This window comes from Electrophorus electricus, chromosome 3 (genome assembly GCF_013358815.1).
Source record: "Electrophorus electricus isolate fEleEle1 chromosome 3, fEleEle1.pri, whole genome shotgun sequence".
Classification (NCBI taxonomy): Eukaryota; Metazoa; Chordata; class Actinopteri; order Gymnotiformes; family Gymnotidae; genus Electrophorus; species Electrophorus electricus.
Window position 1 is genome coordinate 21,217,593 of NC_049537.1, and position 23,912 is coordinate 21,241,504.

The window sequence follows — 23,912 nt, forward strand, 5'->3', positions numbered from 1 at the left end:
AACCATCTGGCTTTTTAGAGGAGCTCATGTGTACTGCGTTGATGAGTTCCCAGTCTAATATTTATTGGTTGGAAAAGTGATTTACATACACATGCATACTTTGCACCTGCAATATTTTGTTTTGACTTTATACTAAACACAACATAACTTCTTGCAAGTTTGCAAGTCCCCGAATTTTTGTCATCTCATCCAAATCCTCAATGGTACACTGTCACAGGTTCCCAGGTCAGTCTCTACCATCCATGTTGTCTGTCATCTCATCTGTGTGCTTTTGTTTTTGTTTTGGCACCATACTCAGTTTCCACCCCTTTTTCAGCCTTTCACCTCTGACTTGTTACTCCCCCCACCCCTAATTTATCTGGTTCAGTCGTCGCTTGTTCCCATTACTTGGGTATATATACTCCCCTGTTCCCTATTGTCTCCAATCATACATTTTCCAACTGCAGTGTTCTTAGTTATGGTCTACCTTGTTTTGCTCTTTTTGGTTTTCTAGTGCTTTTTTTATGTTTGGGTTTAGTTCTTGTTTTTTGCTCTGTGTTATTTTGTGGATGCTTGCTTGGGTTATTTATTTGTAATTAGTCTTATTCTGTTAGTGCTGTGTTCCTTTTTGTTTGTTCTTTTTACCATTTTCCCCATCCTTGGACACTTAGACATGGGAATAAATAAATAATGTTTGCTCATGTATCCTGCTTCCTCATGTCAGCCCCAATATCATACAGACACCTTCAAGTACTCTCTCTCTCTCTCTCTCTCTCTCTCTCTCTCTCTCTCTCTCTAGAGATAGAGTTTTCTTTATGGATTTAGTTAGACATGTATCTCTAACATGTTACAGTGAGAGCAGAGGTAATTCTGACTGAGGTTAAAAGGGTGCTGTCCACTATTCAGGTGCTGAAACTGCATACAAGGATTTTCACTAATCTTTTCTAGGAGATATAAATTAATATCTCCACTGAACTCCACTGTCACCCTTACACACTTGTGCTTCATGAGTAATTCATTCAGAGGTTAATGGACAATTACAGAAAAATATATATATGTGCACATTCATTGATAAAATTTATGAATCAAAAATCAAGGTTTCATGCTCTAATAACCACATCACCATATTGAGTTATACTGATGCATGGTCCTGTTTGTTAATGATCACCCTTATCTTTCCAAGAAATCTCAAGGACCCAGATCCTAAAAATAGAAGACAAAATGGCTGACTAACCCATTTTAAGTGACAGCTGCTTTTCTGCAACAAAGGTCATTTTTGATGCAAGGAAGAGCATTCATTTGATATGCTCAACATCTCCCAGAGAACTGAATGTAATTATCGTGCATCCATCTCACTCTCCCTGGGGAGACCCTCCCCCTTGCTCACACTACACAGTTGTGAATCCCTGTGCCTTCTGGCCTTCCCCGCCTGCCTCCGGCCTTCTCCCTACCGCCCTGCCTACCTGCCCCACACCACACGCTAGCTGTATGAACTAGATACAACTGTCTTCTCTGAGCTGGACAATAATCTTAATTATCACTTCTTCACTTGAAAAAAAAAGGGACTTTCTTAATTTCTATACCTATATTGCAACAGCAAAATAAATTAGGTTTCTCCACTGACAGCCTGAAAAGGTTTATGGGTAATGAATAGGGGCATTGTGTTCAGCATCCCAACCAATTGTAGCATTGCACTGTATGGATTCCTTTCTAATGTATGCCACCTGAACATTTCAAAAATACTGTTATATTTGTGTTGTGCTGAGTTTAGCCTGTACAGCCTGAGAATTTGTATTGTTTTCACTGTAGTCTTTTGCTTGAAACAATCACTGGAATCCAACAAAACCTGCTTGATTACGAATATGAAACCATGGCTACTGAACAATACTTAGTCCACTCAGAATATAATAGAATGTGGCTGCATTGTCACAGATGGGGCTTGATAGCAATGACTCCATATCGTCAAGTGCCTTTGTGTGTCTATGGGTTATGTTGTGTGTGGGTTCATGTTTTGTGCACAAAAGTAGGCCTATATAATCCCTAGCCCATAGGTGTGTGTGTGTGTGTGTGTGTGTGTGTGTGTGTGTGTGTGTGTGTGTGTGTGTGTGTGAATGGTAGATAGATAGATAGATAGATAGATAGATAGATAGATAGATAGATAGATAGATAGATAGATAGATAGATAGATAGATAGATAGATAGATAGATAGATAGATAGATAGATAGACAGACTTTCTGACAAATTGCACATGATGTGTGAACATGCAGACTTATAGTGTAACATAGTGTTATAGTATAATTTAAAAAAAAAAACTAAAAACCTGATTAATAAATTAATCTCTTCCATACGGAAAATATTATCGCTGTTTTCCATTTGTAATGGAATTTTCTATCATGAGAGTATATGTAGCAGAGAGGAAAAGCAAAGCATATAGAGTCCTCGGAAGCAATCGTGAAATCCCCAGTAGGAATTTCGAATTCACTGCTGAAAGACACGGGGAAGTGGTTTTATACGTCATATGGTTAGAATGGTATGGTCCAATGCACTGTTGACGTAATGCTAAAATGTAATATCTTCCTGTCTTTTATGTGTCCCAATCCTCATTTGTGTTTATTAATATGTGATTTAAATCTTATTTACTTAAGTCCAGTGTGTTTGTCTTTGCGATTGGAATGTCTGTTGACTTGTATAAGGACTGACAGACTGTACTCCGTAGGCGAGTCATCCTAGGTTAAACGTCTTCAACATGCATGCATATAGATAACACCAGCAACTGCTCACGACTGCAAAAAAAACAATCTCGGTAACAATTAAGAGCTACGAATGATCAAAACTAGGGTACAAAATTTAGACAAGGCGCTGCCTGGTTGCACTTTCTAGAGCAGGTGTTAAGGATGACATGAATAGCGAGTGGTCAATTCCCCCTCCTCCGCCATGTGATGACGGACGGGCTGACTCTGTCGCCGTAGCCGTGGTTTTAAGTCACTTTCACCAGCAACAAAGCAGCAACAAAGCAGCATTGACGCACACCGTCCGCCACAGCACCAGAACCACACGGCGCCGTGAACCTAGGACTGCAGCCGAGACCTTACTGTTACCACAAGATACAAGATGGAAATCAGCTGCTGGGAGAGACCGGCACTGGCGATCGATCTTTTTTCCTGATGAAGCTTTAACTTAATTTTCTTTATATCTGTTACTGCTTTGCCAACATTTGAAATGCACGTTAAATGGAGACTTATGACAAGAGTTGCTGCAGGGTGCCGCATTGCCTGGGCGCTTCATGGTAGGATAGTGTAGCTTAATTTTTTTCCCATGGTGATAGTAATTTTTAGATCTTTTTGGGTGGGGAAGGATGAATGAACGTCTTCTGTTTTAACGTTTTTTGTGTTAAGGGATTAACGTCGCCAGATTCAATGCTTCCTATTTCATCATTCTCATTCAGCTACGTCTTTGGACCATCGAAGCCATAGACAGGCTGTTTCAATTTATGAAAACGACCGGGTGAATGTACGCAAACTCATTTCATCAAGAAAACAGTAAGATATCTTCATTACAGGTAAAGCCATAACGGCTCAGATCGAGGAGTGAATTGGTATAGCCTACTGGAAATCACAGTGCGTGGTAGCTTACTCAGGACGGTCTCCGAGTTCGGTTTGAATTCGACAGAACCACAGAGAGGAGCATTAGCTTAATAAGTGACGCATTTATAGGTATCGGTTTATCTTACCTTTTGTAACCCACATTTGCTCGCTATTTCATACGTGTACGTGTTGGTTTACAGTGCGAGGACAATGACTCATTTGCAGGCAGGCCTTTCTCCAGAAACACTGGAAAAAGCCAAGGTGGAGCTAAAGGAGAACCCCGACACTTTACATCAGGACATACAGGAGGTTCGGGACATGATCATCACTCGTCCAGACATTGGCTTTCTCAGGACAGATGATGCCTTCATCCTCCGCTTTCTCAGAGCGCGGAAATTTAACCATTTCGAGGCTTTTCGCCTCTTGGCCCAATATTTCGAGTATCGACAGCAAAACCTGGATATGTTCAAAAACTTAAAGGCTACCGACCCGGGAATCAAACAAGCTCTGAAGGATGGATTTCCAGGAGTTCTGTCGAACTTGGATAGATACGGCAGGAAAATTCTGGTTCTCTTCGCTGCGAACTGGGATCAAAGCAGGTAATATTGGATTTTCGCTAATTGTGGGTAACAGTGCGCAGCATCGGAGCTGTCCTTCAGTAGCTACAGCCACACCATAATTAAGTATGCTTGGCATTTCCCCCTGAGCGTGACGGGTCGAGTTGTGACACTTCCATAGTTTTACAAATTGTGATAATCACTTTTACATAAGGCTGTCTTTAGTAGCACACAACAGACGGACACACATGTTTAGAGTCCTTGTCAGAATTGATGGTTTTGGAAACTGCGTGAGTCCGAAAGAATCGCGTGTAAATGTGTTACATTAAACTCTCTTTAAATTCAGTGACTTTTTACCTTTGTAGTTCATTAACACAAGTAGGCCACAGTGTTGTGTGCACTTGCATGAATAGTGAACATTTGTAGCTATTCGTCAGAATGGAATCTAAAGAAACTCAGTTAATTAGGCTGAGAAGTGCACACAATGCCTCAGTCAATTTCAAAGGTCTTTGAATCCTAGCCAATCACACCACTACCTCAGAGGGCAGCAGAGCCATTTCTATTGGCGCACTACGTGTAACAAACCCCAAAGAGGGTAAATATGGATCTCCATTAACTTGATTAATTTAAGCACGTCTAAAAATTACTTCAGGTTTTCTTAACATTTTAATACATTTCTTGATCGAAGCTTGTCATGGTTTGGGGAAATATCTCTGTGCTTTGGAATGATAGACAAAACCAAAGGTTGCTGTGATGGTCAATATTAGTCAAAAAATGTATGGAAAAATCCAAAGCAATTAAAATGTATTCACACCAGTAGCATAAATGTTCCCTGTTTTCAAATTGTAGCTATGACAGTTGTGTGTGTGTGTGTTTTTTTTAATCCAAAAATATCTAACCTGCTTTTAGATACACATTTGTGGACATACTTCGAGCTATTTTGTTGTCACTGGAAGCGATGATTGAAGACCCGGAACTGCAAGTCAATGGATTTGTGCTGATCATCGACTGGAGCAACTTCACATTTAAGCAGGCTTCCAAACTCACTCCAAGCATGCTGAGGCTGGCCATCGAAGGCTTACAGGTAACATTACACTTCTGTCATGCATTACACTTCTCTCACACGTTACAGTGCCCACGTACATTTATCATCCAGTCTGTTTGGCAACTCATTCAAGTAACATATGTTTGTGTAAACTATTGCTTTAACTGCTTTAATGTTTGTGGCTAAATTATAATATGCATTTGTCAAAGTGTAGGCAGTATAATTTTTCTTGACAGACTCTAAGATGTCAGGGAAGACCTGTTCAGATAAATACATGATACATGAATATTTACCTAAATATTCACATTTATTGTAGCTTTTGTTATTGTTCTTGAAGCTTCTTTCTGAAAGTTTACCAGGTGAATGTGCTTGTGGAATCATCAGAGATGGTGGTCATGTAGGTGATGGTCTTAATGACCAACCAGAAATGAGTACTTGGGCTTAATGACCAATACACAATGAGTACTTGGGCTTAATAGCCAACCAAAAATGAGTACCTGGCCAGTACATGAGTTAGATGTCATAAACTGTAGGTAAATCAGTTCAATTAAAGTGATAAGAAACATGGACAGTCATTTTTTGGAACTCTGTTTTTTTTCTGCTTGCTCTAATCTTTAATCAAACTATGCCCATTTGAACTGTGGGCATTGGTAGCTCAATAGTTAAGTTACTCAACTTGTAATCAGAAGGTTGCCAGGTCAAGCCACACCATTGCCAAGGTGCCACTGTTGGGCCCCTGAGCCCTTAACCCTCAATTGCTCAAGTTGTATTCAGTGTAAGTCGCTTTTGATAAAGCGTCAGATACGTTCCATAAATGTAAATGAACTGCAGAATCCCAATGAGCCTCATAGTGGTTTTCTGTCTCATCTGCACATGAACTGAAAGCAGGTGATTGGGTCTGCTGGAATCTCCCTCTCCAGGAGCATTAGCTATTCTATCTGTAAATCACATGAACAGGAGATGACCTTATGCTCGACGACTTGAAAACATCACATGCATAGCGATTAAGAAGGTGCCCTCCACCACTATCATCACCCATCTGAGCTGTGTCGCTGCTTCTGTTTCTCCCGTTAGGGTGTATGTCAGCATATACCTTTCATGTTCACAGTTGTTGTTATAGTGCAGGAATTCTGTATGTGTTATAACTAGTGAATGCACTGATTAGCAGCATACAGAGAATATCTACTGCAGAGACCTGCGTTTAAATCTGCCATTGCTGGCATGTGGTATCTGTGACTGAGAATATTGCTGTGCTCTCATTGAGGTGAAGGGCAGCAGCAAAGTAACTGTTTATATGGTTTTATAGTACATTGCTTTGTGTGTGTGTGTATATATATATATATATATATATATATATATATATATATATATATATATATATATATATATATATATATATATATAATGTTTTTTTCTAAGTTCACTGGAATGAGGTGATGTGCAACCATCACTGATGAAAGAAGTGTGTGCAGCCTTTACATAAAAATGCTGCGTAGCTGACAGTTGGAAAAGATTCACATGCATTAATATGCACTCATTTAGCCCTGTCTTGATGGTCTCACGGACGTGATGGAGAGAGACTGAAATGGAAATGTCTGTGACTAAACTGATGCTTTTAATTATTATTTTTTACATTTTGTTTAATTTTTGTAAGAACTGGATTTGTGATAAAGCTGCTTTGTTACTGGGAATATGTTTTTAATAATCGTATTATTTCCAACATTTCTGAACAATCTAAGCAGTTGTGCGCGTCATGTAATGGAACAACAGAAAGGTAGCTGCATTTTGAACAGACCTCTGATGGTGGTCTTCCGTGGATGAGCCTGACCCCGACGAGTCACGCAGGCCGGTGGCGTAGAGTGAGACCTGTCGGCTTTTATCTGAATGCGAGACAACATTCCATGGCCTCTTCAGACAGATCAGCGGATGAATAATAGATTGTGGTCATTAGCATCTCGCCTCCAGACCGTGCTCGATCGCCAAGCGAGTGGGACTGCGCTTTTGTGGCCATTAATAGGAAAACAATAGCGACGCACGGAAAAGACGGCTGTAGTTAATTAGTCAAATGGAATTGCTCAACAGTTGATGTCTGCAGGCATCGCGATGCTCGTTTTCACAGGTTCACATGGGTCGGTTTTTGCGCATAAGCCGCAACTGTATTTTGCGAATAGCAATTTAACAGTCTGTTCTTGAACTGTAAAAACGTTCAACGGTCTGAGGTCATTCTTGCAAACAAATTTGTATAGGAGCGTCGCTTAAGTTTTCCAACCGTTTAGTGTCGAACGTTTGAACTCTTAGTACTTTAATATTGCAGCGCTGGCCTCAGCCCTGCAGTGCTTGTGGATACTCAGCTCTCAAAGGTCATTTGAGGCATCTGCAACACATGAAAACAGACCCCTCCCATGTGCTTTTGTGGCACTGAGGCTTGATCTGATTCAGTCTGAGCAGTGCATTTATTATGGACTTTTTCATCAGATGCACAGGTATTAAACATATCACCCTTTAGCAGTGACAGCATATTTGGCACAATGTGTCTGTTTAGATGCGTTTACATTTAAATCTATTACAATCTATTATATTGCAATCTATTACAATCTATTATATTACTATGTATTACAATACAGTGTTACAATGTTATATTAGTGTGACAAAGTAGACAAGCTGTATATTTTCAGGCCCCTTGGAGAAATTTACTCTGTATCACAAGGTTTTGTCGGTCTTAGAATCAAGTAATGGATTCATTAACTGTGAAAAACTTTATTACCTATAAGCAGGTGAATTAATCAATAAATGTTTTCTTTGCAGTGAATTTTGAAAATCATTCTCTTAGAGATGCAAGTTGAAAGATATATTCTTTTGTTTTTTCTTTTTTCTTTTTTTTGAGTATTATTTTATCAGTGTAATAAAACCTTTTGGTAGTTGAATTGCTTTCACTGACAGGGTCCTTCCACAAGCACACCCACGCCTTAATCTACTGTCATTCAACATCCACCAATTGCAACACAGCTCTATGGCAGGGCTGTCTGTCTTTTTAGAAATCTATATTTAACTCAGTGGCAGCAGAATTGTAGTATGGTAGGAGGATCTATAAGGACATTGAAGGAGGATAGTCAAAGAAAATTACTGAAACTTTGAAGTTTCCAAAGGAATGTATATACTAAGGCTTGTCACATACTTTTTTTTTAGTTAAGGATGTCAGTTTTTTGTTTCTGTGGCTTATTGAGTCCATAGATGTGTATTCTTTAACCTAAAAACATATGTAAATGTACATAGAGATTAAAATAAATATTTGTGAAAACATTTAGGTAGAAAAAAGGTTATGATTGGTGAAATGTTGAACCTTTAGTATCGTGTTTAAAAGGGTCCTTGGGGAGCCAAAATGCTGAATCTTTTGGGTGACATTTTAAAAGAGTTTCAGCACAAATGATGGCCAAAAGAAAGAACACTCGATACAGAAGTAGAAAATGGCTGTTCTTTACAAAAGCAATGAGGCAACGTCATCCCCAGCTGAATGGAGGACGACGAACATGAGCACGGCTCTCTCGCAGCACTCTTTGTTATTGCAGCCCTCTGTTGTTTCCTTCTGTGTCTTGGACTTGCCTTTTGTCTCTCTTCGTCTTGAGAAATAACCCATACTTGGCAGCCAATCACAGTGGACCAATCTTCCTCATCCCACCCCATGCCGAGTTTCCCTGGCAACCTGTCCAACCGCCATGCTATGCACCCTCCAGATGGGCTGTGCTCACAGAAAGATACACACTCATGTCACTCAGTCACCATGACTCTGTGTGCATGCATGCATTTGTGTGTGTCTGTATGTGTGTGAGTATCTATATCTGTGTATTTTTATGTCAGTTGCTTGTGATTTAGCTTGATGTATGAGGTTTTGGTGCATGTCTTTGAAAGAGAAGTAGATAGGTCTGACAGAGTGTATTAGAATCAGCTCTCTCTCACCAAGTGTTGTCAGGTAATTCACACAGCATTGCCTGTCTTTTCCTGGAAATGCGTTGAGGTTTAAAAGGTTTAACTGCTACAGGTCTAATGACGCTGAGTGGCATCACATTTTCAACTGCCATGGATGATAAAATCTTATTCAGCATTTACATATATAATAAAGTATAATTGATGCACCTTTCTGAAAATTCATTAAAAAAATAAATTAGTTTTGAATCAAGCAGTTGACTTTATGAATAAATAATAAAGAAGGAGACTCAAGCTGGGTTTCAGCATTGATTTAAACAATCAAAATCTTTTAAAGTCTGTATGATGTTGCAGATCGATTCAGATAGCCAGAGTGACAGGTTTTTCATGGCCATTCCAAAAATAGGTCATTGGGCCTCTTGCCTCCTAATGATTGCATTATCAGATCTGCGCACCATTATGGGATGAGAGCATCCAGCAACAAAAAAAACCCTACAGATTACAGGTTTTAGTGGAACAGCAGCTGGGTGGCCAGTGGGCAAGTAATCCCCCTTTATTATTTATATCCAAATCTTTATCATAAAATCTGCTGATTCATTTAATAAAGCCTGTTTGTTCTGACTGGCAGTCTTATACCTGTGCATGTATACCAGTCAACTTCATAATCTTTGCTTGGGCAGCATTGTGCAAAGGGCACAGGGTGTATGTAATATTTATTGGGCCAGCAGCAGTTTTCGTAGTGCAAACACAGGAAGGAGGGCGTGGAAGACAGAGACACTTCCAGGGGAGATGTCAGAGACCCCGCCGAGCTGGAGCAGTTTACACAAGAAACAAGGCAGCCTTTCTCACTGTGGCCAGTCTGGAGGGCCAGGTCCAGCAGAAAGCCTGAGACCTCATAGCTGGGGGCCAAGAGGCAGAATTTGAGGGTCTTTGTCTGGCTGGCTGATGAAAGGCATAGCAACTTTCTAGTTGTACCTGCCATTTATACTTAAAGTCACTCCAGCAGACCTTCTGTTACAGACATGACCTGCTACCTGGTGTCCAGGCTTCTGCATTCTTCTTTGTGGCTACCTTGGGAAATATCTGCGCAGATGCGTCTGGCAAGCCTCTGACAGCTGTATTTTGCTTGTAGTGTGCGCTACAATCGTTTGCGTTTGATGCATTTGTGTGGCTTCCCTCTAAAGACTTGCTCCAGATACAGATTTAGTGGCATGTGTGGCAACATCAGCTGGCATGCTTTTAGTGGAGGCGGCTGTTGAAGTATGCATTGACTGGTGTGCATTATTTGTTACAGGAACCATGTTAAAGCACTAACCTCTCTACAGGCTGCAGCTTTCAACAGAACTCGAGAATATGGATATTTCTTTAAAAATAATGACCTCAGTGGAGTTCACTCCTGCTCAGTCAATAGGTCCTGACAAGATGAGAATGTCAGTCACTAACCAAATGAAACTTGGGGACAAAGAGACATCATATAGAGCAAGGATGGAGCCATCATACAGAGCAAAACAAACAACATGAAATTGCCTTGATGCACTGTCACAGACTGTCATATAAAATGTATGTGTCCTGGATCTGTCACAGTTTATTTTTGAGAGCACCACTTTCTTCTCTGGCCAAATTCAATGGACTGATTCACCTAAATCCATGAAAGCAAACTGATGAGCTCATGTTCCATATACTATTAATGAGAAAAATGGTCCATTCTTTAAAGAATGTGTCTCTGCTTCCTAGAACTCTCTTTTTATGTAATGAAAAAAGTAAGTATTCCACTGCTTAAAAATCTAGCCATGAGCCATAGATCTGACCAGGCTGTGTACAGCCCGAGAGAATAAGGGGTGGAATGATAGTATATTTAATGAATTATGCCTCATTATTTGGCTTGGAATATTGACATAAATGTATGTATTAACAGCCCTATAAACTTAGATTCTATTTTTACACCACTGATTGAAACTAGATCCAATTTGTGTTGTGAAATAGGATCCGTTTTCAACAGAAATATTTTGAAATAAGAGTTTCTGTTGTGTTGTTGTCAAATGATCTTGACAATGTAGATGCACCATAACTGCTGTTGATGAAACACACCTTGTTTAGATGTTTTCATATGAAACATGACATAGTTTTGGAAGAGCTGAGTGCTTCTATATTCCTGAGCAACAGATGAACATCTAATTTACTGAATATAAGTTCCTATAAACAATAACAGTCTGGCGTAACACGGCAAGCGTGTCCATTTGTTCATGTTCAGTTCTAGTGTGTAATACACTTCTAATGCCATATCCCAAGCAACAATTGGAAGGCCTCCTAGCTGAATGGCTCCATTCTGAGCCAATCAAAACAGTTCTGTGTGAGCTTCCTCTCCACCCCTCTTTGGTGCCTCAGTGCTGTGGCTCAATCAAATCTCAGTGGCTCACACAACAGGAAGAGACAGGTATCACATTGTCCAGTTTCATCTCTTATGTTCATGTCTGTATCCCATGTGCCAGTCTGAATGGTGGGATTGCAGGGGTCAAGAACTACACTGGTTGGCGTTGGTTGGTTTATGTTCTATGGCTCACCCCTCAAGTCCAGGCTAGGCTTCATGCCTTCACGCCGCTCGACATCAGCCAGGCCTGCATCTCCTCCTGGGAACTTCAACCCTGACAGCAGATGTTGCCTGTGCTCGGCCTGGTTTCCCGGTGGCCACACCCTTGCTCACGCCCATGGGCCTGAACTGTGCAGAACAGTTTAGTCACTGCCTTAGATGCTCTGCCTTTAGAGTGTCACCTTGAAAGAGAAAAAAACCCGAAAAGCATTGTTCATTTTTGGAAAACTGGGAGTGGTCCACTTTGTTTCTAAATATGAATAGTAGTTAATTGAAACAGTATATATTAACTTAACTGTATGTATTAAAAACTTACATTTATTGCTTTCTTTGTTTCTGAGACTAATCTTTTTATAATCAAAAATCCCAATTTAGGATTAATCAAGGGATTGTTCAGGTCAGGCTTTAAATGTTCACTGCATATTAGAGCGTAAATCATATGGAGATAATAACAGCTAGGTGATTATTAATCTCTTGGGGTGAATCCTTCATTATCCTTCATTAGCCTTCATATTCTGGTCATAGGCGTGAAAGTACTCAAAACCACCACTAATGTGTCACATGTCAACATAATTTTCCTTTTGCCTGGGGGAAACATGGGAATTCTGGGACTGAATTTGCTGTAATCTGATTTGTTTCTTTTTACAAGTACTGTGTTCATTATACATTATAGTTTTATATACACTAATTTAAACAGCCATACAACTAAATGTGATTTTTTAAAAATTGAATATGAAGGTAAGTGGATATTTTAATTGTTAAAAGCTGGGAAACATTCATTTTTGTATTCTTTTGATATTTACAGGATAGCTTTCCAGCCAGGTTCGGAGGGATTCATTTTGTTAACCAGCCATGGTACATCCATGCTCTCTACACGGTCATCCGGCCCTTCCTGAAGGACAAAACAAGAAAAAGGGTGGGTGAGAGAAAAAGAGAGAGAGAGAGAGAGAGAGAGAGAGAGAGAGAGAGAGAGAGAGAGAACTAATCAGATTAGCAGAGACATCAATAACTTGATAGAATGTGCCCAGATAAGGGCCAGTCAGACCCCAGATAAGTATTAACTGTTTGATTTCCTGCTGTGTGGCCGGTGCAGATCTTCATGCATGGGAATAATCTGAACAGCCTGCACCAGCTGATCGTGCCAGAGATTCTGCCCTCAGAGTTGGGTGGCATGCTGCCTCCCTACGACATGGGAACGTGGGCCCGAACACTGCTTGACCACGCCTACGATGAGGACACTGACTACTGCCCCGAGTCCTACACCCTCTCGGTCAAAGACCTGGAGAAAGATCTGTCCCCCAAATCCATGAAGAGGTCAGTACTCCCCAGTCCCCATATGATGTTTGTGTTTGTATTACGAACATGCACATTTGATTAGTGTTTGTGTGTTGTTGTGTAATTCAAACTGCATCCTCAGAATGATTCGCATTGAGTTGCTGACAGTCTGTTGCCGAGTCAGATGGTTGTGAATTCATAATGGGCACACTTAACAAAAGGTGGTGTTTGTGTGACTGTGTGTATATGTATGTTTGGTGTGGTTTTTCTTTATTAAAACTGTTTCAAGGTTATTCGCATTCCGAGGTTATTTCGAGGTTCTCTCACAGGGAAATTATGATTAATGAGAGACACAGGAATCGGTGGTTAGCATTAAGGAATAACACAGTTACACTGACTCATTTGGTGGCAGGCTATAGAAACCCAGAATTTGTTCATTCCATGATAATGTTCATGTCTTCTGAATCATCCTGGGGCTTTCAGAGGAAACTGATTTTTCAGCTATAAACTGAGCAGCACTTCTCCAAAAATGTTGCACACTCCTTGTGATTACAAGCATTTACCACAATTTAATGCTGATAGGCCAATATTGTGCTTGTTTGAATGTTTGCTTACGTGCCATGTTGTTTTATCGTTCCCTGGTAGATTAAGTTACATTCACAAGCCAATTTCAGTTTAAAGTCTTACCTGCTGTCTCCAGAGTTTGGGCTTACCGGGTCATGAATTCATAGTTAGACCACAAAAGGCCCTTCCATGAGTTGCCCTCAGTGAGTGATGGGCTGGGCTGGGCCCGTGTGCTGGTAACCGGAGCAGAAGCAGATGTGATGGAGCTTTTCCTGACTCTTCCACTCGCGCTTCCACAGCCCGTGCAGCACCACAGAGCGCTCCGTGATGAAAGGCTTGCTGACGTTCGCACGGGTGAGCGCTACTGCCCCGGGCACAGAGGCTTCAGTAGCGCTCCGTTCTCAAAACACAGCCATTTGCGTCCATCACAGCCTTGCGGCGGAGGTTGTGCTCTTTCTGGTTCCGTGCACTCACGGCGTAGAAGGTCTCTTTAGTCCTGCAACGATTTTGTATTACCCAGCAGATTTCCAACCTACTTGTCGACTTGAACTGGCAGTGACAAAGAGATGGCTGAAACAAACTCCTTGGGAGGGCCTTTCCTTTCTGAACCTGGTGTGAGCTCAGCAGATCTGTGCAACGTTGGATCATTGCCGTAGATATTCCTGCTCCCACAGCCACTGCCCAAACAGATCACAGAGACTTTTATTGTTTTTTATTTGATGATAACTTGATTTCCCCAAGCTCCATTATGTGGTTTTTCTTTTACTAATCATCCAATGGAAAACAGTGTTGTGAATAATTTGTTAATTTGTAATGTCTGCTCAAAAATTGCCAACCTTACCTGCAAGTCCTTAAAAGGATACATTAAGAGTAATTACATCAGAGTGATTGTCTACCTGCACATCCAGAAAGTCATGGGGACATTTTATCAGCAGTTTCTTTCTCTACACTAAAGTTGCAGTGTGTGGTATACCGCTGTGGTTTTTGTCCCATGAGACGCTGAAAATATAAAGCCAAGATACTTGCAGTGACATCTCATAGACAGTGAATCTCAAGTGCAGTGTGAATAAAGAGGCATTTATTAACACAAGCATGCGACCGAATTAAAAAGAGCGACCTGAGAAAACAACAGTGAATAGAGCATCTTCAGAAAACAACGGTGAATAGAGAAGCTTCAAAAAACAACGGTGAATAGAGCAGCTTCAAAAAACAACGGTGAATAGAGCAGCTTCAAAAACAACGGTGAATAGAGCAGCTTCAGAAGACAACGGTGAATAGAGCATCTTCAGAAAACAACGGTGAATAGACCAGCTTCAAAAAACAACGGTGAATAGAGCAGCTTCAGAAAACAACGGTGAATAGAGCAGCTTCAGAAGACAACGGTGAATAGAGCAGCTTCAGAAAACAACGGTGAATAGAGCAGCTTCAGAAAACAACAGTGAATAGAGCAGCTTCAGAAAATAACAGTGAATAGAGCAGCTTCAGAAAACAACGGTGAATAGAGCAGCTTCAGAAAACACATGAATAGCTGCAGCAGAGTCTCTCAGCAGAGGCTGTGGTACGAAAGCAAAGGACTGGAGACGTGCCTGTGGGCTTAAATAATAAGATGAATATGGGACAGGTGTGCATAGATTAGTGAAATAATAAGGGGATGGAGAGCGAGGGAGGGGTTGTGAGTGTGATTGATGTGTGCGTGAGGAGTTGGGTGTGTCTCGCTGGCTGGATGCTGGGTGGACCGTGACACTTGATACTTGTTGAGGGCCAGTTTCTATAGATTCTCGCCCTGATTTTGACTTAGGTGCAATGACCCTGCAGCTCTTGATTTGATTGAACTGCTCAGTAATTACTTCAATGTGGAAAGGGTTAAAATTTAAGGGCCGAATTTGAGTATCAAGGATGTAAATCTTCAGAGTGCCAATACCATGGTGATAGTGTTTTTAGGAGGAGGTTTTTTTGCATCATCAATTTGTCTCATAAAACGGGATCATGTATGCTGTTTGTTTCCTTAGAATGTCCTGATGTTACAAGTCACCAGTATCTTCTGTCGTATAAATGCATCTGTCACAGTGAACTGGCCCAGTTTTGTGCATGATAAATGGTAGTGTGCTGTCCTAAAAGCTCCTTATGCCTCCACTAGGTGCATTATATCTCAAATAGGCCAGTGCTGTGCCCTGTGTGTTTGTTCTACTAAATGACCTTCCTGGCTCAATCAGCACATGACACACCAACTGTCAACATGCACCATAGTAAATGTTAAAGATTAAATGCTCAGCCTTTACATTACATCTCTCTATAGCTTCCTCTATATGCTCCTCTGTATTAGCCCATATCATTGTTGGGCATGTGTACCTCTAATTAGCACTAGCTAATGAGGCCACTAGGTGCATGCCGGACCCCCTCTAAATCCCGGCGTGCTTTATTCATGCGTGCAGGTCCCAGTCAGTGGTGGAGCCCGGAGTGCTTAAACGGCCAGAAAAAGGGAAAAGCGAGGAGGACAACATGCAACCGCTGCTTTCGCTGGACTAACAGCTCCGAGCTCCTCGGAGCTTAAAGCCTGGACGCAGGCGAAGAGGGCACATGTTTCCTTCAACCACAGGGGAAAATGTACAAAAAATAAAAAAATTTCAAGGAAGAAAGAGATGGAAGATGTGGCAAGCCCCCTGGAAGTTAAGCGGGGGGGGAGAAGTGGTATTTTTGGAGCAAAGAGCTCAAAGGAAGAATTCCATATGTAATTGTTAAGTGCCAATTTAAGTCTGTAAATACATGTCAGATTTAAGCTTAGAATGTGGGGAAGGTAATTGTGACACAAACACATGTAAAGATCGCTGTGAATATTCTGTACGTGCTTCTTGTAATGCGTTTGTGAAGAGCGCTGTTGTCAGATACCGGCGGGGGGCGAGGCATTGTGGTGGGGTGGGTCCGGGCGGGGTGGGTGCGGCTTTTGGTATTTCCAATGTCCAAATCACCAAGTGCAGCTCAGGATCTATGATCGTGATTAGTACCTAAAAGAGCAAAGCATATGGCTTTTAACTGTGGCATACAAGCATATGCTGCTTTCATCTGATGGAATACCAAGCACCCATCATTCAGGTCTTGAGCTTTCAAAGCAAATACCCCTTTACACCACAGCAAGGCATAGTGAATTATAGTTTTTTTTTCAAGATGCTATTTCTGCACAATTCAGCAACTATGGGCTGGGGGTTGGTTGTTCACATTTATTATAGTGACAGAAATGTCAGTACATTTCCATCTTCATTTACAGTTGTTAAGCAAAGACTGCACTTAATTAAGGTCTTGGCTAGGAATGGTACCTATTATTCAAATAAATATGGAAATGATACTTCTTCAAATACTTTAAAAACAGAATAGTGTTGACATTGTAATAGGCCTGCATATATTGTCGATATATCAAGAGCAAATTTTGCAGTCAAAGTATTTTGCAGTTTGCAGTCTGTGATCCTATGATTTTCAGTTTGGAAAATTATTTCTTAATTATGACATAATTGGGTCATTTTTTATATGGACCAATGAGTTATGGATGTTCATAAGGAAAATAAAGTTAGGTATGCTCGTAGTTGGGAGTGTACTACGCTCAGAAGTGTATGGTTCACTAATGGAAAGTAAAAGTCCTCCTCAGGATTTCATTCCATCTGCTTAGCTTTGCTAATTAGCCCAAGCCAGCAAATACTTAATTAGTAAAAACAACAGGGTGATACAAATTCAGGGCAGGACTTTTACTTTGTGAGCATGAACCTTTGCACCTCTGACTGTGTTCAACGTCCAGTGACAGTAAGAAAAGGTCTTGTTTCTGATTAGGCCTGCTAATGCTAGATAAAAAAAATCCCAGTGTGAAAGAATTAAAAAGGCCAAAAAAATCACAACCACTGGTTAATGGCTTTTAATCATGATTCAGAAACATTATCCAGTGCATACGCTACGTTTCATACCCTCTTGCGAGTTTACATAAGATAGCAGAATGAAGTTGATAGCAGAATGAAGTGGAGTTCTAACTGCAGTTTGTTCCATTTTTGGTTCTAATTGATTAGCACTGAACATGACGTAGAATTGAACACTGGTATAAATTATGATGTGTCTAGTTTAGGCAATTTTAGTAAACACGTAGAGCTGCTTACTGGAGATGTTTACCACATGGTTTGGCCTAACCATGTTGCCTATACTAAAGATTTGGCCATGTCTGTAGTAGTTTCTAGGTTGGACTTTGATCTCTGGTTGATCTTTGCAGATTGCTTCATTGTCTGGTTTTCTGTTTTGGCTCGAAAATAGTGTTTCCCAACACTAGTACTCTCAGAGCTTTGCACTGCTTCTTTTAAAGGTGATTTTCACATTGAGTATTTTTACCCAAGCCTTAGTTCAGTTATTTCAAAGCTGCTGGTCTGATTTCACAATATGTATCATTTTGCTGATCGCATGCAACTTTATCATCGAGATGAGTATCATCATGGTAACGTTTCACATTAATGGCGCATGCGCTTGTTGTTTTATTTCATGACTGAGCACAGGCCATGGTCCAGGCAACATTCTCCTGTAATGCGAGCCAAACCATACCACAGTTCTACTGGAGCCGTTCTTGGGTACCTGTCGGTAAAGTCCTGTTCGGTTGAGTTTGAGAAAAGCTTTTACTTCAGCAATTTCTTTGACACAAACCACACTGTTATTTGGGCTGAACATGGTAAAAGGCACCTTGGTGGGTTTTTTTTAATTTTCTGCTTCCAACACATCCCCTCACTTTACAATAAGATAATTTAAGTATAAAACGAGCTCAGAAAACATGCAATGCAGGGTTACTCCAGGGACAGGACTGGAAACAACCAAATTTGGAAAAAACAGCTACAGCCTCTTCTGCCCTCCTAAAGACATTACAATTTTTTTTCATTCTCTCCTGCTTGAAAGTACAAGTCACAGTAAGACTACGACCCCCAAAAAGCACACTGATGGTGCAGTATCTTGCTTAAGGAGGATTAAATGTAAGAGGTGGAACATTAAATTGTCCTCGAGTACCACACTATTTTACCTGATCTAATGTAGTTTGGAAAGTTTAAGGCCAGTTTACATCAAAGATTTGCTCCTCAACGAGCATCCACCACTTGCAACTTGAATCAAAATAGGTAAAAAAAAAAACAAGGCATTTTGCACCGAAACAGTGAATTGAAGCTTTTCCATTTGGGGAAAACAGCTGGTTCACTTTGTTGTGACGTATCTGATAAAATGGATAGCCAAAGATAGCCATTTTAACAAATTAAAAACAAGCACAAGCTAATCAACTGACATTCGGAATCCCAGACTGTAAATTACTATGGGTTAATTTGAGGCTATTTTAATAATAAACACATAGAGCTCCTTTCTGGAAACATATGGTAAATACATATAGAAAATGTCATCATGGCTGTGTACCATTCTGAAGTGACTTTGTCTTGTTGTGGATCTTAAATTTAAACTGGCCTTAAGACAGTGGAGCCATACACTGTAGCCTGTTCTGCAGTACACCTGGCTCAGCTCCAAAGGGCTCAGTAATTACCTGATGAGTCCAGTGAGGTGTGCTAGACTGAGACTAAGGCTTGGGGGTTTAAGAGTATGCTGACGAATGAAATAACGGTACTGGGAGAATGTTCAACTTCAGTGCAGAGGTACTTTAGGACCAAGACTCAGATTTAATTAATGATTGTGTATTATGTGTTTGTGCAGAGAATATATGTACATGTAAGATAAGATAAATCGAGAACTTTCAGAGATCTTCAGATGGACAAAAGGTTAGAAGACTGCTTGGTGCAAGTTCAGTGCAGTAGAGTTTTAAGGCAAAACTTACATAGGTTTAGATCTAGATAAGCCATGTGCGTGAGTGTTTTTGTGCTTATGTTTCCACATACGACTTTCAAGGGCATATATTAGGTGTGTACTTTTATTTTTCATTTTTATTCTGATCAACTCTAGACTGGAGAGTTCCTCTAGCAGACTCGGGAAGTTAAAAAACACAAATGGTAACATTATGGATTCAAGAAACGTCACATAATGTTTTTTGCTGCTCTGTGTTCTGCCAAAAGATTCCCTACAGCCAGTCTGTATTAGTTTCCCAGTTTTTATAGAGTTGTGACATGTAAAAATTTAGGATTTGTTTACCAGCAAAGTATTTACAGTTGTTGGTCCTCAAATGGTGCTGTGGATTGAGCCGGGTTTGGGACGCTAGTATCACTGTTGCGACCAGTGTTATAGGACATCATTAATTTGTCCTTTGTACTTCAAGTCATGCAACATTGTGGACAGCCTTTTAAAAATATTTTTACGCGTTCTGAATGTTTCTCAAACTGTCTTCATGTTCACGCCTTGCTTTCTATGAGCACACTCATGTGAGTATTGAGTACATGTATTACCACTACAACCAAAGCCACCCAACTGAATGAAACCTAGAGGAGTCCTTTGCTTTTCTTAAAAAAAATGTTGCTATAGGAATATTTCAGTATGATTACAGTATTTCTTGACTATTGAAAGCATTGTTTTTTCTTTAGTTGTTGATTTATCTTGCATATCACCTTGATTGTATGTAATAACAACAACAACAACAATAATAATAATAATAATAATAATAATAATAGAAATGAAAGGGCCTGTACAGTACAAAGGTATCAGAAAGAAACCCGTGTGTGATTGAAAGGGGTGTTTAGAACAGGAGTAAATATGTGTATATGTCTTTAAGAACATAATGCTGAAATAAGTTATGTAACTGAAACAGAACTATGAAAGATAGAACCAATAAATATTGATACATCTCGTTTAAAAGATGCCTGTTTATTTATTTAAATGTTTAGTCTCTTTGTTTCTTCGTTTTGCGTATTTGTGTGTTTTTATGGTGGGCAGTGCCTCAGAGCTGTTATTCCTTGTGCCACCTGACTAAGACCTCTCAGAAGATGCAGTACTGGCCTGAGAAACGCTGGGTTACATGTGTTTTGGGCTGAGTAGATGAACAGATTATAGAACCTAGCTGTCAATAACAAGCCTTTGCATCATCAGGCCTTGTTTTCTTTCTTGAAAAGGAGGCAGGTAAGTTCTGGACTAATACAGGAACCTTCCTCTCACCCCTGTGCTACCCACTGATGCTCAAGCCCCCACACCCACCGCACGCACACACAGCATGTTCACGCTCCGCAACACATGACGGTCTCCTGCATTATTTAGTGCAGGATTCCCTGGAATGCAGCAGAGTGACCCCAATGGTGCAGCCTGTGTTCCACTGCCTCGCAGCCAACCACAACGATCAGTACTAGCGGGGCCTAGACTAATTAAAACATGCTTGTCAGAGTTCAGGCCTGTGTTGCAGCATCAGCTGCATTTTTGTATGCTAACCTACAATTCTGCAGAGTCTGCATGAGAGGAAACCGAGCTCTGGCGTCTGTTGGCTCGGGGCCAGTGAAACGCCTTCATCAGTAAGCCTACTGTGTTTAACTCTAGGGCCTTTTCCCGCCTGCTGAGATGCCAGAGTTAATACCAGAGTCACAGCCAAGATGCATACTTGAGCCAGCAGCTTCCATATTGTACAGCTTGCTCTGGACTAAAGCAGACATTCTCCCATGGAGGAGAAAGAAGAGAGGTTGCCCTAAGGGTGCTTCACTGCTGCTATTGCGACTCTTATATTTCATAGCATCCACGTGCTATGAAAATACGTGGAACGTGTAGAGTGGAACACTGAACATGCCATATGCAGATTAATCACATGGGTGCTGCTGTTTTTAGTGTTTTGTTGTTTTTTTTTTAATTAAATTCTTTAAATTACATTTTAATTAACAATTTACATATTTGATGTATTAGAAGGGCATTACAAAATAAAAGTGAGAATGCACGTACTACAATTACATTACAAATTACTTTACAAATATTACAAATATCCTATTAGAGATGCTTTAGGCCTGACAAGATCTCGCCTAAACAGAGAGGCAATCTGTTTGACATTTGCTCCAAACAATTCTAGGTCAAGCGCAATATGGTGCCAAGATTTGTTTGGCAGGGGCGGGGTGGCAGGAACTGGGTGGCTTCGAAATCATTGTTTATATGGAGAGGCAATCCTGTGCTAAGCATACAGCACACTGCAGCATTTCAATTCCCTGACTGACCCACATATCCACACCCATCAGCCAATATGACCTGCTTGAGTTACTCACACAAGCTGGGGGCCCGAGCCTACACCTGGGCTAAGATTATCTTTATTTTATCCATGGAGAATTTGGCTTAAAATAGTGCCTTACTCTTAATGGTGCTCTTAGTAAATGAGGGGTAAGTCGGCAGGGAGGTGGAGCTACACAGAGTCACAGTCTGTTCAGCTGTTCCTGCACACACACACACACACACACACACACACACACACACACACACACACACACACACACTGTCATGTTCGCTGACCGGAGCTTTTCCTGTTTGCCAGGCTTCATGATCTCTTCTGTGTGTTCCAGTCCTTAGTTTCGTTTTCTGCACCCCCTCGTTTGTTTTCATTGCTTTCACCAGCCCCTTGTTTATAGTCTTGTTAGCTTTGTATATTTAAACCGTGTCACTGCATCTTAGGTTTGTTGGTCATTTCTAATTCCATTTCTATGTATCTTCGATGTTCTGACTCTGCCTCGCTTATGGTTACGCTGTACTCGTTCTCTGTGTTCCAAGTTAAGTTACTCTCTCTGTTTACTATTGTCATTCTGCTGTTAGTGTTATCTCTTGTTTGGTTCCTACATGCGTTCTCTTGGTATTCTAGTTTATGTTGCCTTCTTTGTCTGTATTGCCTTCCCGGTTCATGTTCGTTAAGTTGATTCTGTTCTCCTGTCCGCTGTACATTATCTCAGTGTGCTCTCCTAAATTTCTTTCCTGATGTATAATCCCACGTCGTAGTCTAGTCTCTTTCCTCATCGCTTTGCTCCCTTTAGGTTTCTTTCCCCTTAGTTAACTCATACAAGTGTTTGGTTGTCCTCGTAAATCTGTTACCTGTAATTTAGTCTTGGTCATTGTTTGTTTACCTAGTTGAGTAACCCAGTTCTTTGTACTCCCCTTCCTTGCTTTTTACCCTGTTTGTCTGAGATTTATGCTTCATTGTTATCCAGTAGGTTCCCCCTTAATATTTAGTCCCCTTATTTATCCAGTGCTCACCCTGAATTGGCCCCTCATCCTTTTTGTTTGTTCCTGGTGTTTCTGTTATTAAACTAGTCATTTATTTACATTGTCCTGTTTATTGTTTTCACTGTCTTACCCTGTTTGGGATTCTGCTCGTTCTCAAGTCAAAGGCGCTGGTACTTTGCATGTGTGTTCGCCCTCACACATACACACACACACACACACACACACACACACACACACACATATAATGCTAGCTAGCGATCTGGAGAAAAATAAGAGACCACTTCAATTTTTTCTTAAATCAGCATCTCCACATGTACAGCACCCATTCAGTTCAAGTGTTTGTTGAATTCCTACAAAGACACACCTCATTCTACTCAATGAGATGCTGAATACGTGGTCACCTTAACAAAATCCTATTCTAACAAGCAACAGTATAAAAACCAATGTTGCTGTCATCACTATTCTCTTGTTATAGAACCAGCTGGATGAGAAAAGCAGTGCTAGGACTACCCAAAAAGTAAGTGTCATCAAAATACAGCTACAGACCATGCCAAAGGTGTTGAAAAAGGTTCTGAATGAGGAAAACAAGGGTTCAATTGTAGCTTTACTGGCAGATGGAAACAGTGAGCGTCAGGTTGCTTCAGTCTTGAAAATGTAAAAAACTGTGGTTCATAAGAACAAGGTCAAGCAGCAAACACATGGGACAACAACAGCTACAGACTGGCAGAGGTCGAAAACGACTCTCTACCGACCGTGATGATCGCCACCTCATTCGAATGTCACTTAACAACTGTAAGATGATGTCAAGTGACCTACAAAATGAATGGCATGCAGCAGCTGGGGTGAATTGCACAGCGAGGACAGTTCGAAACAGGCTTCTGGAGGCAGGGCTGAAGTCATGCAATGCTAGAAAAAAGCCCTTCACCAATAAGAAGCAAAGAAGAGCCAGACTGAAGTTTGTTTAAGACCATAAGGATTGGACCGTAGAAGACTGGAGTAAGGTTGTCATCTCTGATGAGTGCAGTTTTCAGCTTTGTCCAACACCTGGTCATGTAATGGTTAGACGGAGACTTGGAGAAGCCTACAAGCCAGAGTGTCTCGCACCCAGTATGAAATTTGGTGCAGGATCTGTGATGATCTGGGGGTGTTTCAGCAAGGCTGGAATCAGGCAGATTTGTCTTTGTGAAGGACACATGAATCAAGCCACTTGCAAAACTGTGCTGGAAGAAAACTTGCTTCCTTCTGCTCTGACAGTGCTCCCCAACTCTAATGATTGTTTTTTTCAACA

At 40.8% G+C, this 23,912-nt stretch overlaps 1 protein-coding gene across 1 annotated transcript; it reads left to right on the top strand.

Moving 5' to 3' along the window:
• Nucleotides 1–2,658: 2,658 nt before the first annotated feature.
• clvs2 (clavesin 2) lies at nt 2,659–16,400 on the top strand. The gene is made up of 5 exons (XM_026999690.2): nt 2,659–4,163; nt 5,031–5,205; nt 12,480–12,590; nt 12,768–12,988; nt 15,946–16,400. Exons 1-5 carry the CDS (start codon nt 3,775–3,777, stop codon nt 16,037–16,039), a joined length of 990 nt encoding a protein of 329 aa, XP_026855491.1. The 5' UTR covers nt 2,659–3,774; the 3' UTR covers nt 16,040–16,400.
• The last annotated feature ends 7,512 nt before the right edge of the window (nt 16,401–23,912 follow it).